Source organism: Vidua macroura, chromosome 1 (genome assembly GCF_024509145.1).
Source record: "Vidua macroura isolate BioBank_ID:100142 chromosome 1, ASM2450914v1, whole genome shotgun sequence".
Taxonomy (NCBI): domain Eukaryota; kingdom Metazoa; phylum Chordata; class Aves; order Passeriformes; family Viduidae; genus Vidua; species Vidua macroura.
This window is the reverse complement of record NC_071571.1, coordinates 55968964-55987952: the sequence shown is the minus strand read 5'-3', so window position 1 is coordinate 55987952 and position 18989 is coordinate 55968964. Positions and strand designations below refer to the sequence as shown.

At 39.4% G+C, this 18989-nt stretch overlaps 1 protein-coding gene across 1 annotated transcript in view; it reads right to left on the bottom strand.

Moving 5' to 3' along the window:
- The window catches only part of LOC128805229 (dual specificity calcium/calmodulin-dependent 3',5'-cyclic nucleotide phosphodiesterase 1A-like), a 360529-nt gene that overhangs the window by 93155 nt on the left and 248385 nt on the right, over positions 1 to 18989 (bottom strand). The window contains 5 exon segments of the mRNA XM_053973819.1: positions 256 to 384; positions 2160 to 2260; positions 12877 to 13017; positions 15334 to 15450; positions 18556 to 18622. Of these exon segments, the coding sequence (XP_053829794.1) occupies positions 256 to 384; positions 2160 to 2260; positions 12877 to 13017; positions 15334 to 15450; positions 18556 to 18622 (555 nt within the window).

The window sequence follows — 18989 nt, the reverse complement described above, 5'->3', positions numbered from 1 at the left end:
TCTGTGATACTTCATAATTATATGGGAGTCAACCCATGTATACTATAATCCATTGTCAAAAAGTCTAGTCTCACTATCAGAAGTGAAAATTAAAAGCAGGAATAAACAACACAAACACTTTTTAAAGTTCTTTATCTTGTAGTATAGAAAGACTAATATGTATTATACAATAATGCATATTGCTATTCAGACAAGGTAATACCAATCTATGATGGTGCTGCAATATTCCTAGGCAGCCACCATGCTAATTTTTACCTCCAATCATCCTTTGAGAGATTAGATAAAATATTCATCTCTTCATCATCTTGCAAAAGACGATATGCCGCACCAACATGGTGATTTTCAAGCACAGACCGGTCATTATACAGAATGGCTGAGTCTGACCTAGCATTTAAAAGAAAACACAGGAAAGATTGTTTTTTCTCTGTCTAAAGAGACTCAGAAGTTTTTTTTCCCTTTAATCAGCTACAGCAATTAAATCTATAGAACAGATATGAGCATTTTAAAAGTTCTTGTAACACTATGTTAATTGCTGTTACTCAGTAAAAGAAATCTAAAGAACATTGCAAAATCTATTTCGCCACATGAGACTCACCTAACTGCCTTGTTACAAACTTGAAAACAAGTGCTGAAAACAAGTGCGAGATATGTAAACTTAGACTAGAACCATGAGTCTTTTTCCTAGCTCTTATGGATGTCTCTATGATATTAAAGTCTGACTGAACCCAAGTAAGCAATTGCAAGATGTGACCCAATACTGTGCTGTTTGCAGAACAGCAAACTGGCTGTAAGCAAGATATAACTCAACTGATTTCTGACATCTATGTGCTAGACTATGCTGTCTGGAAAGGCAACTGCCAGTGGGACAGAGTAGGACCAAAGGTACTTCATGCCTGATTTTAAGCCCCAGAGCAGAGATCTGTGACTGATGAATTGATAAACTGGTCTGAAGACAAAGAAGTTAACAGCAACAGAGGGTGAATATGTTTTGTTACAGTTCTCACTCATATCTGCTTCACAGAAAGCAGGATATATTTTTATCCTCTGACACTTGACACCATCTGATGTTCAATGTTAGAAAAATTAAATTACGACAATCCTTCCTTGAATATTATATATATATATATATATTAATATATTATATACTTGAGTATTTGGAAAGTATAGCAGATCCCTAATTCCTGTATGCATGAAATTGTAAGAAGAGTAGTGTAGCTTCACCCAGAATAGAGACAGAGACTTCTTTCTACATTCACAGTCTTTACTGTGTGTACGTGTGCTTTATCCTGGAAACCATCATTGATGCACAGCATGATTCAGCTAAAACACTACAGACATCTATTTTAATTACAGACATGTAATCTAATTTAATTACAATGCATATTAAAAATGCCCAAGTGTGCATTGTCAGCCAAGGACATTTAGACATTCTGGCATTTCTACCAGTACACTCCTATTGTCAAAATGATACACGGACATTGGATGTCCAATTATCACTGAAACGAGAGACTTCATAATCTTTGCACACTTCTGAAATTTGCTGCCATCTTCATCTTATTTTCCTCTCTTCCACCAACCCAAAAGCTTTATAAAATATACAGGTACAGTCTAGTTTGTGATCAGCTAATTATGCTCTAGCAATTTATGATGCTTTAAAAAGTATTTCCCTGATTAGGCAGTGGTAAGCATATCCCCTTGCTGCAGGTGTGGTTTTCCACTAAAGTGAAAATATTATGTATAGTGTTCATGTTCACTGATGAATGCAACAAACATGGTTGAATGCCAATATTGTTTAAATCCTCAAATTCAACAAGGAGAAAAAATGGTAAAATTACAGTATCTCCTTCAAAACTTTATCTTTGTCAAAATACATCACTCTGTACAGCCTTTTGTCTGTGAAAACTTTACATGGAAATATTTTTGGAACTTTCTTTTTCCTGGTTATTAATATGAAACAATGTTCTGGAATTTAGAATACATGCATTCCATTGTGAATGTTTGAACAATAGAAAACTAAATGTAACCTGAGAAAGTTAACTTTCTCCCGTAACACTTGAAAACAGAAGTTCCTGCACTTTTCTAAGGTGGCTGTGCTGTTATTCTCCAGAGATTTTCCCCTCTATTTCCTGACCCTTCATCATGATGTACAGTTGCCTCACCTTGTCTGGATGTGAAAATTGTTGGTGGTTCCAGTGTGTTCATAGTCATGTATGGCAGCTGCAAATATCATAGCGAAGACCTCCAGCTCTGTCAGCCAGTGCTGAAAAGAGATTAGAGTACAATCAGGTAAGTTATCTTTTTCTCAGGCTTTTGTCTTCTAAGGTAAGTTATTTATCCTTTGTTAACAGTCAGTGTTGCATGTCGTCACCTTTCCCCTGAAGTCTGCCAGCTGTTTTAAAGCAAACTTCTCTGGTTGATACATAAAAGTCAAACCAGTGTTCATCCTGGACCTTCATCTAAATAAATTGAAGTTCAGCAAAATTGTTTCAGGAGCTAATAAGGTTTAAGGCAGAGCAAGGGGAACTGTGCCCTTCTGAAAGAGCAATGTTTCAAGAAGAGAAACGAGGAAAACTCAAGAAAATCAAGGTTCATCAAGGGGAACTTGATATATGTGCAGGTAAACATATACCACCAGGGTATGTATTTTCAGTTCAGTTTATTTGAGTAGCAGAGACTCAGATATAGAAGAATATCACTATTTCCCAGAAAACTAAAAATCTCTGTCAATCACTGAATCATGAAGAGAACAAGGAAGATAACCTCAAGAGATTTACATCTTGTTATTTATTTATAATTTTAAAAAACACTTCAAAAAAGCCCTTAAGTTTGTGGAATTTTTCCTAATTCCCTAGTCAAAGGCTTATTTTACAATGCTTAAGTCACTTTTGCCTTAGATTTATAAATTATTCAGGTGGTTTTAATAATTTTTATCTGAGTCAAATTATTTTATTGTCTTGTTTTCCACTGAAAAGGTGGAAAAGGAGTCAGAGGTTTTAGATACTGTAGATGCTGTAAATATTTGTACGAAATGCTTAAATGTATTGCATTTAGAAAAAGCCCTTACCACAGTGACTGCCAAATACTTTTGTAACACCTCACTGTCAACTTGCAAATGTTTTAACAGGCATTCATATACAAACTGCCTTTTAATTCAAGGCCCAGCAAAGGCACTAAGGCATCCAAAATCTATTCTAGACATCTCCTAGAGCTCAGAGGCCACCACTAGCATGTGCAAAAAAGCAGAGGTAACAGTGGGACTCTGCACACAACAACCTGTCTAGATCTTTATCTGTGTTTCACAGTCATCTCTGCATAATCAGTGAGGAATGGAGCAAGTCTCACTATTAAAGATCCCCTTACATTAAAGATGTAGTTTGAAAAAATAATTTGCATAATGCTACTGACCATAATCAAGACAGCTCTTGGGTTTGGGTTGTTTATTTTTTTTGTTTGTTTGTTTTTTTGGTTTTTTTAATAGCAAGAAAGAGAGGATAGTGAGGAGTGCAAGAAATTATCAGAAACAAGCTTCACTGTTTTCTCATATCTACACAACTGATCCAGGATATGACTGGAGAGCACTGATGGTGGACAAGTCTGTTCAATTTTGTTTCCAGGTGTGACATCAAGGAATGATTTCCAAATGATTAAGAACATTAATTCAACTTTCAAGCAGCAACTTCTAGCAACTGCAATGGGGGAAAAAATGGAACTAAGATTTCCAGGCTACATGTCTAGATCTGGACTTTCATTGCCCACAGGGGTCTACCATTTCCCAAAAGGAGAGACTGCAAATGATAGGAAAAAATCAGGGCACAGGTGCTCAGAAACAGCCAGATCAAGTATGCATTATGCTTGCAGAACTCATTCAAGACACATTCAGCTACTCAAACAGATCCACTTCAGACTTCTGGACAGCATCTGATGATTTCCACCCTAACAAGATCTCATCACCCAAGTCTTAAAGCATCACTGATGCAATGAGCCTTAGTGTTTGAAGTTTCCTACCTTGTCTCTTAAGGCACATACAGGGAAAATGCTGACTGGCATACCTTACCAAAGCATCACTTGTTGAACAATTTTGGGTAAGGTAGGTTTTCAAATAGGGTGAAGTAGTTCTTATTATTAGCAGTATCTTGTATTAGCAGTATTAAGTATCATAACAGCATTCCAAGAAGATCACCCAGAATAAAACTAGAATTAACAGCTGTTAATTGTTGGTAATAAATAAAGCAGTGAAAGTAGAACAAAGTCAAAATAAGCTTGTGAGTAACACAAGGGAAGTAGCTTGGAACCTCTTAGTCCCATTTTTCCTGCCACAACCTTGCAAGACAAAGCAAATAAGACAGCAAAAAGCCTGCAGAGAATGGATGTAATCTCCATCAGAGTGCTGACTTTACATTTCACTGCTTTGTGATAGATTTCATCATAGAAACAGAAAGCTAATTTTTAAAGAACAAAGCCATCAAGAACAGGAGGACAGTGTCACAAAAAATGAAAAGACCAAGGAAATGCAAATGGTTTTGATTTCTAAAGGGTTAACAAAACCAATCCACAATAAAACCTTATCAAACTTTCTGTGACGGTAGTAGGTCAGAAATGGTGAAGGGTACAAGGCATGAAATACCAAGTACTCACTTCCAGAATGAAAAAAAGGGCAAGGGAGCATAATTGACTTTCAAAAATATACTATAAATCTGAAGTATTAGCTACTAGGGTGGCTCATTTGCATGCAAACAAAAGGATTGATGAATATAGAAAGAAGAAGGAAGAAGAAAAAGCAGTGTATCCAAATCTCACCAAAAAAAAAAAAAGGATGCATTTCCAAGAAATTGCTATAATGTAGGTAATTAACCAGTTTCTTTCTCAAGAGTTTATTAACTTTTATTCCATAGCAGGTATTATTTTCAAATCTTATGATGATCTGCTAATTAATCAAAATAGGCTAGTGGAGAAGATTATCTCACTTCTCTTTAGTACTAAAAGATGTGACAGAAGTCCTGCATTTTCAGTTTTTCAAGTCTTCTGCAGGAAATAACCTCCTGTAATTCTTGTCAGTAACAGAGAAAGAAGTCATAAGCTTTACAGTTTTCCCATCATTGTCTCGGTTAAAAAAGAAATCGTGGTATTTCTAAACAGTAATAAAGATTAATCAGAAAACAATACCAAAGAAAGTAATAATCAGAACTGAATAACAGAGTTTAATAAAGGAAGGAATTAAATGAGCAACAAGTGTGTCAGCTCTTGGAAGTTGTTCCTGCAAATCATGCTTCTATGCCAATCCTCTGAGATAAAGTCCTGGGGTGACTTTTATGATGCTGAATTATATCCCTATTCATCTATCTAGCCCAGAAATAAGTTTTGCACCTTTAAGACTGGTTCTGAGAGTAAAGGGAGGAGAGAAGAAGCGTGCAGTTTGTTTTCAGACACTGCACTCACTCCTCCACATTCCTTCTCCTGGATTGTGTTGCCCGTGGATGGACAGACAGTGGGACAGAGCTCTCCTTTGTTTTCAGTTAGTTTTCAGCTAGCTGTGGCAGAGAAGTTCCCTGGACTGTGGGATTTTTTTTTCTTTTCTTTGGACTGCTAAAACCTGCTCTGGTCTGAAAACCAAGAAGAGCACTGGCAGCTCACACCTGAGGCCCATTGGGCTGGGCCTGGGCCCTGGCATTTCCAGCACAAGAGGGACTGATAAAGAGACTGAGTAAGCTGAGCTACAACCCACAAAGGGGACTTCCTGAGTTTGTCATCTCTTTGGAGTGGTGAGAAGTTTTATTGTTCAATATTGTTCATTTTTTTTTTTGTGCTGGTGAATGCTTAGCCTGTTAAATAAACATTTTTTTTCCACTTTTCTCCAAGGAAATCTATTCCCAAACCAGTTGGGGGAGGGGTCGCTTGAATTTGCTTTCTAGAGGAAACCCCTTTGGAGGTTTTCTCCCAAATTTGCCCTAAACCAGGACAGATAAATATCAGATTAATTCCAAATTCTCTTTCAACATTTTGTCTATGAGAGAGCCAAAAGCTTTGTAGTTCATACAGCTGTCTCCCACAGCGTACTCCCTGTCTCCCACAGCATACTCCTGGAAAAGCTGACAGCCCACATCTTGGACAGGAGCACTCTTTGCTGGGTTAGGAGCTGACTTGGATGGCCAGGCCCAGAGAGTGGTGGTGAACAGTGCTGCATCCAGCTGGCAGCCAGTCACCAGTGGTGTCCCTCAGGGGTCCATGCTGGGGCCATACTGTTCAGTATTTTTATTGATGACATTGATGACGGGATTGAGTCTTTCATTAGTAAATTTTCAGATGACACTAAGCTGGGAGCGTGTGTTGATCTGTTGGAAGGTAGAATGGCTCTGCAGAGAGAGCTGGAACAGTTGGATGAAGTTTAATAAGTCCAAGTGCCAAGTCCTGCATGTTGGCCACAATAACCCCCTGCAGCGTTATAGGCTGGGGATGGTGTGGCTGGACGGTGCCCAGGCAGAAAGGGACCTGCGGGTATTCGTCAACAGCTGACTAAACATGAGCCAGCAATGTGCCCTGGTGGCCAAGAAGGCCAATGGTATTCTGGCCTGTATCAGGAATGGTGTGGCCAGCAGGAGCAGGGAGGTCATTCTCCCCCTGTATTCGGCACTGGTGAGGCCGCACCTTGAGTGCTGTGCCCAGTTCTGGGCCCTTCAGTTTAGGAAGGACATTGAGACGCTTGAGCATGTCCAGAAGAGAGCAACAAGGCTGGTGAGGGGCTTGGAACACAAGCCCTATGAAGAACAATTGAGGGAGCTGGAGTTGTTTAGCCTGGAGAAAAGGAGACTCAGGGGTGACCTTATCACTCTCTAGTCAGGTGAGGGTTGGTCTCTTTCTTCAGGCAGCAACTGACAGAATGAGAGGACACAGTCTCAAGCTGCATCAAGTGAAATATAGGTTAATATTAGTAAAAAGTCTTTCAAAGAAAGAGTGATAAAGTACTGGAATGGTCTACCCGGGGAGGTGGTGGAGTCACCATCCTTGGATGTGTTAAAAAAAGACTGGATGTGGCACTCAGTGCCATGGTTTAGTTGAGGTGCCAGGGAATGGATTGGACTCCATGATCTTGAAGGTCTCTTCCAACCTTGTGATTCTGTGATTTTGTAAACTATAACAAATTAACTCCAAAGCATCATCCTGAGGGAAAAAATAACAGGAAAGCTGATTAAATTTTATGAAATGAGAGGGAAAGAAGATTTAATTGAAAAGAAATTTAAAAAAAAAATGAGAGATGAAACAAAACTCTTCAGAGATTTCATAAATAACAGGGAACACGACAAAGGCAAATGAACCATGTGAAGACAAACCAGAAACATGTTTTTTACTTTTAAGATTAGAACAAATTTTAACTATATGTACTATTTAAATGTGAAAAAAAAACAATTTTCCACATTACGATTAAGTAGTTAGTTTTTTAAAAATGAGGGGTTAATTTTTAAAAATGAGGGTTTTTTTCCTATTTTTGTATATAATTTTTTCACAAGTGGTCTTCATCCCATTGTTGAAGAATTAAACCAATGGCCCTAACATATTTCTCAAACCAAAATCTGATGTTCCAACATGTCCAAGTTACTTACATAAATATTGTAGAAGTGATGAACTAAAGAACTATACATACTACAGTAATGATTAGATACTTATGTGAGCAAATCCTGGAAAGAGGAAAATGCACCCTATGTTTCTTTACTGTGTGTGAACACACGATGCATGTAAGAAGCTAGCCCTGCTGTGAGCAGGACATTAGGACTGATGACTTCTCATTTTCAAACTGCATTAATCTGTGCACTTTGAGATTGGTTGTATAGTTCAGGGAAGGTGAGGTGAAAACGAAGAAAGAAAAAAACCTAAAACCTAAGTTTAAAAAAACATTAAAAAAAGAAAAGCAAAGCTGAAATGTCACAGTGCTGTGAGTTTGTGGAGCAGTTTCCTGTTGTGCTATATTTGATCCTAAACCAAATTAGAGATATGATTTGGGTGTGGTAATGATTAGTGCTTGGGAATATTCCTGGGAAGCAGAAGACACTCCTCTAAACCACACCTCCATCATACTGGTCTGCATGGGCTACTGTGTATGTAGCTAATTGCAGTAAGAATACATGGGCCATGGGCTCAGTTCAGGCACTGACTAAAGTGCAAGCATAAACATATGTTTGCAAGCACACACTCTAGTTCCTATTTTCTAGATGGAAGTCTGGTATGTGTACATTCTCTGACCTCTGCACATATTTATCCATATTGCACAGATTCACTTCTGCAAAGGATAATAAAAAATGTTTTTATAAATACATTAATGGCAAAAGGAGGGGGGCAAGGAAAACCTCTGTTCTTTATTAGACCTGGTGGGGAATACAGTTACCAAAGGTGAGGAAAACTGAGGTACTTAACACCTTCTTTGCCTTAATCTTCAGCAATAAGATAGGTCATCCTCAGGACAACTGGCCTTCTGAGCTAATAGACAGGGACACAGAGCAGAATAGATCCCCTGTAATCCACAAGGAAGCTGTTAGTGAACTGATGAGCCACCTCCATGCTCACAAGTCTGTGCGACCAGGTGGGATCCATCCTAGAGTGATGAGGGAGCTGGCAGAAGAGCTCATCATCTCCATCTTTTATCATGAGTCTTGGTTAACCAGAGAGGTCCCAGATGAGTGGAAGCTAGCCAGTGTGATGCCCATTCATAAGAAGGGCCAAAAGGAGGATCCAGGGAACTACAGGCCTGTCAGCCTGACCTCAATGCCTGGCCCAGTTATGGAATTAATCATCTTGAGGGTGATCACATGGCATGAACAAGACAGCCTAGGGATCAGACCCAGCCAGCAGGAATTTAGGAGGTGAGGGTCCTACCTAACCAACCTGATCTCCTTTTATGACCAGGTGACGTGCCTGGTGGATATGGGGAAAGCTCCATGGCTTGGACAGGTGCACTTTTTGCTGGCTTAAGAACTGGCTGAATGGCCAGGCCCAGAGAGTGGTGATGAATGGTGTTGCATCCAGTGGGTGGTCAGTCACTAATGGTGTCCCCCAGGGATCTGTGCATGGGCCCAGTCCTGTTTAATATCTTTACTGATGATCTGGATGAAGGAATTGAGTCTACCATTTAGCAAATCTACTTATGACACCAAACTGGGTGTGAATATCAATCTGCTGGAGAGTAGGAGAGATCTGCAGATCAACCTGCACAGGATGGACTGTTGGGCTGAATCCACCAATATAAAGTTTAATAAGACCAAATGTCGGGTCCTGCACTTTGGTCACAACCACCCCCTGCAGCACTACAGGCTGGGGACAGTGTGGCTGGACAGAGGCTGACCTGAAAGAGACCTTGGGAGTACTGAATGGCAGCAGCCAGAACATGAACCAGCAGTGTGCCCACCAAGAAGGCCAATAGCATCCTGGCCTGTATCAGAAATAATGAAGACAGCCGCATTAAGGAACTGATTCTTTTTCTGTATTCAAGACTGGTGAGGTCATACCTTGAGTACTGTGTTCTGGGCCTCTCAGTTTAGGAAGGATGTTGAGATGCTGGAGCATGTCCAGAGAAATGCAACAAGGCTGGTGAAGGGTCTGGAACACAAGTCCTAAGAGGGGTAGCTGGGGCAGCTGGAGTTGTTAGGCCTGAAGGAAAGGAGGCTCGGCGGAGAGACCTTATCACTCTCTACAACTCTCTCAATGGCAGTAAGCAGGTGGGGGTTGGTCTCTTTTCCAAGGCAACTAGCTGCAGGACAAGAGCAGTCTTAAGCTGCACCAGTGGAGGTGTAGGTTGGATATTAGGAAAAAGTTCTCCACAGAAAGAGTCATTGGGCATTAAAATGGGTTGCCAAGGGAGATTTTGGAGTCACCATCCCTGAAGGTGCTTAAGAAAAGACTGGATGCAGCACTTAGTGCCATGGTCTAGTTGATATGGTAGTGTTAGGTCATAGGTTAGACTCTATGATCTCAAAGGTCTTTTCCAATCTGGTTGATTCTATTATTCCAGATCACCTTTTCCTCTGAAACAGAGGTTGGTTTAGTTTGGTTTTGGAGGGGTTCTTTTGGGTTTGGTTTTTAATTTATTTTTTCCTCTCTCTCAGAGGAAAAAAGTCCAAATTTCTCCATTGCTTACTCATGTATTTTCATGTCCTTCTATTTCTCTCTTTTTAAACACTTTCCTTGCTTTATTGCACTCAGAGACAGCATAGGAAATCCCATTCAGCACTGGTGCATCACAGGCTAGAATGAAATAGAAGTCATTCACTCACATCTGAATTGTTGCTAAATGACTAAGAGATCAAGAAGCATCAAGATGGAAAAAAAAAGGTAGTTCTGAACTACTAGGATGATCAGCTATATTTGGGCAGTGTTGTAATCCAGTAATCTTTTGGAGCATTACATTTCCTCACCACTAGAATACAATTCACATTACTCAACATTGCGCCTGTTCCTACTGACCACAGCTTGCAGTGCATTTTCAGTAACTAATGGTCCTAAAAGCAACAGTGACCAATTTAGTATCTCACAGGCGGTTTTGAATAGGTAACTGTATTAGGTGCAATTCTGACCTAAGTCCTTTTTACTTCAGGCACAATCAGAAGCAAGTGATACAACTTCCATCAGGATCAGTCTGTCTAAATCAGCTCTTGAGACAGATAGCACCTAACTCCTTCCAAATCTGCTTCTGATAAACAGCAGCATTTACTGCTCTAATTGCAGTGTGACTGCAAATCACAAGTGCATTCTACATTCAACACGGGAAACTTGACATATTAACAGGAGGTTGTGGAGTGTGTGACTCCTCAAGGAAGATCATTCAGTTCTGGTTTCAGAATTGAAAGCAACACCTGTGTGGCAATCAAGGAACTGTAGAAATGCAGATCATATACAGAAAACATAGTTCCCAAGTGTGAGCAACTCTACAGTTGTTGAAACTAGCCTAAAACACATAGCAAGTGCTGCAGTATGCCTTGTTAGCTTGTACCTCTCTGTCCTATACTTCATCACCCAGTAGACACTAGTGGCAGCATTTTTTTTGGGTTTGTTATTGAGCTGCACAGAAAAGGTATCATCAGCATACAAATATCAGCACAAGTGTTGCCGACAGACAATTTTTATAGTGACTTTTCATAGCTGATCAAAGGTGCTCTATCGCGGCCTGGGGTCCCGGGGGTCCGTCCGGCCCCCTGGGCAGCAGCCACCATAGGTGTCCGGGATAGCACTGTGCTGATGAGGCACAGCCTGTCTGGGCCCTCTGGCTAGCTCCTAACTGCAGGCTACTTTAGCGGGCAATTGTGAAGTGATTTCAGCTCTGTGCTCGCAAAGTGCCTCAGCAGACGCAGGGATGGAGAGAGGTGAAGGCTGTGTGGAGTTCTGCAGATATGTCTTTATTGGCAGCTTCTGCAAAGGGTTCCAGTGACAGCTCTTCCCCTGAACTGGGCAAAGGTGAGGGTTTAAGTAGGCTACTGGTGGATTGGAAATCGTCCAATGGCTGGGGTCAAGGAGAATACGACCTATAGCCTTACAGAGAGATAACAGGGGTCTGAGTGTGGAAGAGGGGCAGCTCTGGTCCACTCATCATGACTCTGCATTTCTTATCTTAGGCTAGTGACCGCCATGGAGGCCTTTCAGGGCCTCTGACTGCTACAGTGCTCATTGCATGAGAAAGAGTGTTAGAATTTGGTTGGGCTGAGGCACATGGTTTTTCCTTACTTTTTTTTTTTTCAACAGTTCCAGATACAGAGTTTGTAACAACTGGGGAGTGTTCAAGAAGGCCTGAGTGCAGTAAGAGCCTCAACATCTGCTGACCTGGGTTTATGTGTCTGCTCTGCAATACAAAGACTCCATGACCCTGTAACTGCACACTGGTTAGTGAAAGGACCTCTGAGAAATGAAGTGCAATAGAACAGAATTACATGTATTCAAGTACCAGCTACAAACAGAATGGCTATGGTATAACAGGAGATAATTGCTAAATATTTAACAGATTAACCTCCCCTTCACTGTCACCTTTGCCTCTATACTTCTGCCAATGCAAGAGCAAGGGCAAATTAGATGCATGGAAAAAAGTGAAGCAAATAATGTGTGGAAAAGATCTGCTCCACAGAATCAGACTAAAGGTAATTTAATTAGTTTTTCTGGCTGCAGCAGTAACCAGGAGAAAGAAGAATAGATCCTTTGAACTTTCCCTGCTATTTATTCTCCCTAGCCGTGTAGGCAGCAATTTTCTGAGCCTCCAGCTAAATCCAAACTGCAATGGAATCACTTCACTCTGGAATCTGTCTTCCTTCAATTTCTCTAGTCCATCCTCAAATGTATTTCTGTTGTTTGTCTTGAGAGCCACTGTGGGAACTACATTTTTTTTAAGCCCTCTGTCCATTCCTGGCATTGTTGTCAGACTTCAGCTGTCTATAGGTTTCTGTGCAAGCCAATCCAGATATTTTTGCTGTAGAGAAGTGGATGAAGATCAGCATTTCCAGATCCCAGCACTTGTTATGCTCAAATAAGTGGAATGAATTATCATTTGGATGTACTGTCTCCCTACCTTAAGTTAAGAAGAAAGCTTAGACAATACAATTCTTCAAATTAGGTGAAATGAATTCCAGTAAATGTGTGTTGGCAGATTCACACAGAAGATCTGTGGCAGAGTGATAAACCAAGCTTGGGTTTCTCATTCATCCTCACATAACTTTTAAAAGAGTTATCAACAACTTCACTTACCCTCTGTTCCTAAATAATCCAAAGTCTTTACCTTTATTAGTCCAGCCATATCAAAGTAAGTGTGTCTAGAGTGTAAACAGGTTCTAGTGTGGATAATCATTATCTCATTAATAAGCAGAAACTCTTGTAAACTCACTATATATTCAGGATGCCAAGTCTTTTACTTACCACAGTGCCTGTCTTGAAAAGGAGGTAATGGACTGTCTGTGAGACATCTGCAGCATGCATTAGGTTGTGATAAGGATTTTTGTGTTTACTGTAGCCAACCTCCAGAGCTTCAACAAAAGACACCAAGGCAGATATGGGAATCTAAATAAAGCAGCACAGATTTAAAGAAAGAAAGAAAGAAAAAAAAAACACCCCAAAAAACCATCACCAAACAAACAAAAAAACCCAAAAAACCAAACCCCCCCCGCCCCCCAGCTTTAATGGCTAGCATTCAGACAGGAGTATTTTGATAACAGGTTGTGGCAGCATCTCTCTGGCCACAGAGAGCAACGCACAACTTTCCCAGGCATTGTCCTGGGGAAGGCTGTGAGAAGATCAGAGAAAAGAATGAGAAACAATTCTGATCTTCACTTGCTGCACCTGTTGTTGTGAACATGTGGAAAGTGTTACGGAGATTAGTTTACCAAAGGGTGGTTTCTTAATTGGCCAATGGTGATGGTGTTTGGATTGCAGGACCAATTCGGTCCACCTGTATCGTGACTGTCTGCAAGGGCGATGGGTTTCTTAATAAATATAGTATAATAAAAGTGATTGGTCAGCCTTCTGAGAAGCATGGAGTCAATGCTAATTATCACCCCTTTGGGGGTGCCATGTTATGACAATAGGTTCTCAAAGAGTCATCTGTACTTTTCAGACAAACAAAATGCTAGAACATTTGAAATAGTCACTCGAGAGAGAATGAATTCAGGTTACTACTTCAAATTGGTTTTTCCATCCATAATTACATTACATGTGAATTCTTCTCACAAATAAATACACAGAAATAAGTATACTATGAAATGTTGTCTGGAGCCCACTTAGAGTATGAAAAGTAACAGCAACCACTGGATTGATTGCCATGGAGAAATATTTCCAAATAGATTGAGAGCAACTACCTGTTATCTTCATGATTCACTGGAATATATCTCTGCTTTACTATTCACATTTAAGATTTTCTAATGAAACACATGATATAGCAAATCTTAAATAGTCTAAAAGGACTATAATTTATCAGACCTCTGGGTTTTCACAGCAAAATACAGCCCGCCCATCCTATGGGATTGCCATGTTTTTCTGACTTCAAGAGTAACTGCCATTACCTGACAAAATGCAATTCAGGGGATTTCTAGAAAGGAGACTATGCAGGTGGTAATGTATGTAACTGACAACATGGGTTCTCCAGTTTCATCTGCTCAGACAGGAAATACATTAAATGCGAAGGTTTCCATATAAAAGATCACTGCTCCTCTTAGGTACATATAAACAGAGGATGCAGTTCTAAGCAGACATCTTGATGTCTCATCAGGCATACACAATTCCTGAAAAATTATGGTATCTAGGCATCTGTAAACTATTTCCAGTTGAAGTGAGTGGGAAACCCTGGGAAATGGAAATGTCAACAGTGGAAGGGATGACAGAGTATCTGCGTGGTGTGAGTGGTCAAGAACTGGATGGCAATGTTTCCTCTTCAAAGTTGGAGGAAACCTCTGTAACAATTACAAAAATTATAGAATGGTTTGGGCTGGAAGGGACTTTTAAAAGTCACCTAGTCAACCTACTCTGCAATGAACAGGGACATGTTCAACTAGACCAGGTTTCTCAGAGTCCAATCTGATCTTGAATGCTTCCAGGGATGGGGCACCACGTCTCTGGGCAACATTTTCCAATGTTTCACCACTCTCACAGTAAGAAAATCTTCCTTATATCTAGTTTAAATCTATCCTATTTTAGCTTAAAATCATTAGCCCTTGTCCTACTGCAACAGGCTCTGCTAAAAAGTTTTACCCCATTTTTCTTATAGGTCCCCTTCAAGTACCAGAAGGCTGCAATAAACAATCCACATAATCTTCTCTTCTCCAGGCTTAAAAACATTATCTCTGTTGGCCTTTCCTCACAGGAAAGGTGCTCCAGCCCTCTGATAATTTCTGTGGCCCTTCTCTACAATGGCTCCAATAGTCCATGTCTTTCCTGTGCTGAGACCTCCAGACTGGATGATCTGGATGCAGTACAACAAATGGGGTCTTATGAGAGCAGAGTTGAGAGTAGAATCACCTCCTTTGCCCTGCTGGCCAATCTAATTGGAATGAATTTGAATTTGTTTTCATATTCTCCTGTTCTCTTTTTTGCCTGCATGCTTGAGGGTCCTATGAAGCTCAGGAAAATGACATCATCATTCTGAGAGGAGCAAATGCAGTATTTTAGATGGATTTCATTTGGAACCCCACTTAGTTCATGGTATGTCATAGCAATTGACAGTACTACTTAAATCACATCTGGTTTTGCTTATTAGGGAAAGTGCAATGTTCACAAATTCTTCAAAGATCCCTAAAATTGCATTTTTAATTGAAAAAAGCAGGATGAGAGGGAAGTTGAAAAAAATTTAAGGTGAATGAAGATAGCCATCTTCTAACTACTGACCTTGAAATAGTTAATCAGATCATAGCGTGTGAGAAGTTCATAGAAAATGAATTTCAGTGCATGATCCTCACTGGCATCATTTAGTGCAAATACATCAAAGGACCACTTGTCTACATTCTGCAAGAGGAGGTAGAAAAGACAGTTAACATGGTCATTGTTTTTACCATGATCATTCCGTTTCTTCACTTTCTCTACAATTTGAGAATTCCAGTAGTGATATAAAGGTATTATTTATTTTTCAATAAATTCTTCATAATCAATTTAACTAATGAATAAGTATCAGTATACTTATTAGTGCTGTGTGACTTCTGTTTAAGAAGCTTCCATTAAGAACATGTATGCTGTTTGTTTATTCTAAACATGGCAATTCTCTACACTGGAATTTAACCACCAAAAGATGAATCCTAAAAGACAAAAATCCTGATTTGCTTTAGTACCTGAGACATTGAGATGGTCCTCTTTGGGCTGATGTGATATATTAAATGCTAACAATTATATAAAATTCCAACCTTTGTAACAGAAGAATAAATATCTAATTCCATTTGAGAAAGTTACAGTCAGCTGTAAATTACATACTAGTGTTTCAGGCTGGTCAGTCAAGAGATCAAGGAGGGAAGTTCACTTCTCAGCTCCTACATCTAAAGTTTAAGGTCTAACCTTCTTGCAGAAGTTTGAGTTTGAATCTCAAATGTTAGGGAAGGCTGTGGGAGGTGACAGCATTCATTATCTAGCAAGAAATGAAGAGAAACACTAATTCTTTCTAAATGCTCAGTTTCATAGCTTTCTGTCTCTTCTTAACCTTGGGGACTTGATATATAAGTCAACAATAAAATTCAGGGATAGATGATATTCTGCTCAAAATTACTGGAAGGCACGACATTTTTGTAGCCAGAGATAAGCAGAAGTCTATACTGCAGACATTGTAAGTTACTACGGGTTCTGTGTTCATTACCTGTATATTTGCTAGCCTAGAAAATATTCCTGTCATGTCATGGGCATCAGAAAAGGCTGAAAAAATAAATTCTAAACCATGTAACTCCTTCAGCAGTAATTAATGTGAAGTTCCGTCTCTAGCACTAGACTGATGAACAGCAGATCATCACAGCATACTCTGTAAACATGTCTCTATGAATGGTTTGTATAGCCACTATTCAAATGAAAGACAAGGCTGATTGTCCTTTTATGGCAACCAGTCCTATATCTTCACACCCATGTCATACAGAAAGGTAACAGATTACTGCAGTAGAAAAATTAGTATAAAATATATATATATATAGAGATGCTTTGCACTCAAAAAAAAAAAAAAAGCCAAACTTCTCATGCACTGAAAATGTCAGACAGATTATACATCTAGAACTTGCACTGCTACAGCCTTAATTTTTTTGCAGAAGCTGCGATATTTCATTCTTTTTAAAACCAACCTCTGTCACAAAGCTGTGGTTCCCCAGCTTTGGGTTATTAAGTGCAGATGTCCTCTTGACAGCAGCAAAAATGAGAATTTGTTGTTAAAAAATAAGCTTGTTTTGACTTCATTTCATCTCAGTCCTTATCCTTATTAGCATGACTCTGAGGAGAATGTTGATTATGGCAATCCAGAACAACTGAAGATCTGTGTGTGGTACACTTCTACACCCTTTTGCATGCTTAAGTCATCAAGTCATTTTACAGAGCACACTAAGCAGTCAGGTTGCTGTAATAGTTTTTTAATTGACCTTACTGGACTGAAGCAAGCAACAAAATACAACATTTTCAATGGAGGAGATGGAACTGAGAAATTTCAGATGAAATATGGTTTTTAAGACAGAAGACTTCACAGAATATAGTAAGTTGGACAGGACCCACAAGGATCATCAAGTCCACATCCCCAAGAATCACGCCATGTGCCTGACAGCATCGTCCAAATGCTTCTTGAACTCCATCAGGCTTGGTGCTGTGACCACTTTGCTAGGGAGATTGTTTTGACTTCTTCAAAGTAACTCCCATTTCAACCAAATCAGAACAGGCAAAGACATGTTCTCAAAACAGTTTTGGAAAAAAAATATTCTAAAGTGCACAGTGACCAGGTAGATTCTATTTCACTCTGAGCAAAATTAGTCAATGACTTTGTTGTTATTGGTTTGTTTTAACTTATTCTAACATGATCACTTCTTTTTACAACCTAATCATTTGAAAACATAGAAAAAAGGGAGGAATTCTATAAGGCTTAAGTCAGTTGAGAGTAGGTAATGAGTCTTCAACTGTCTTTTTACTGCTGAGGAACTCATTATAGTATCATTATAGATATCATTATGGTACTATTATAGATATCTTCTCTCATAAGCTACTATGGAGTGTAGCTGCAGAAGAACAAAGAATTTATATTCCATTTCAGAAGTGAAGCTAGCACTAGTCAACATACAGTTGGAAAAAGGTGTGGGTGGATACTTCGATTCTGTATATGAAGGGCATGTTTGATCATTCTTCTTGCAATTCCTCCACATCTTTTGATGAGTTCTACTATTCAAAATAAAAAGGACAGCCTAACTGCAAATCTTGCCAGTGTGGAGAAATGCTGCAAGATGTCTTAATGAGTTTTATACTTAATACCCCTGTGTATTGGTCCACTATATGACCTTTTTTTACCATGGAGTGGAGTGGTTGAACCACATGGAACATGTAATCTGCAAAGCTGCTGTGTAGGCAGCTAGTTGCCAACTTCTGTTTGTAGTCTTGACAATTCCTGCCTAAGTCAAGAATCTTGCAATTGGCCCATGGATTGAAGCATTGTTTATTTTTCAGACTACTTCTGACCAACTGTTTTCACTCTGAAACCTCAAAACTCACAGAAAGGTCCATTTTCATAAAGTGATTGTCACTTTTAAGACCTGAAGATGAACAATGCAAGAAATTCCCTTCTCTCACAGCAACAGATCCTTTCCCTTCTCCATCTCTCCCATCTGTGTTTTCTTTCTTCTTTGTGAAATGTTGTGAGCGATTCCTAAATCTTCATTTTATTCACTATATTGCAACCTTCGCAACCTGAAAATGACCACAGTCTTGAACTTCATTCTTTCTTTTATTGAAAGGATAATCCCTTAGGCCAGTTAAATGATTAATGTATATGAACTAACTGAATGTCAGAGAGAAAAAAAGACCAAGTACCCCCCTTATCATGTCAAATATCACAGTATTATTTTGATGCTTTGTATAGACCCCCCTTCAACACCTTTTTATTGGGATTACCTTTAGCACTCGAATTACAGCTGGTGGGTAGCTCAAGCCAACCATATTTGAAGTACGCCTGTACATTCTACCAAGATGAAATAGATAAAGCAACACATAAATAGAATTAAATGAAACAAAGTAAATAATCAACAAAACTCATAAAACAACAGACTGTTACAGGAGTCTTCATTTAGCTCAGAAAACTCTAACTGGAATATGGACCTTTTTCCCTTCCATTTTGTTCCTAACTTGCCCAATATTCTTGATACTATTCTTATTGTATAGCTTAATTTGAGATTATACACTCCCCAGTATCTCATGGCTTGGTTACTGAGCTGAACATGACAAAGAATTTACCAGTACCAAGTCTTCATCAGATGGAAAGGCTACACTCACCTAAACAAAATGATCCCCATTTTCCATTGCACATAACTATAACTGACCTTTCAGTT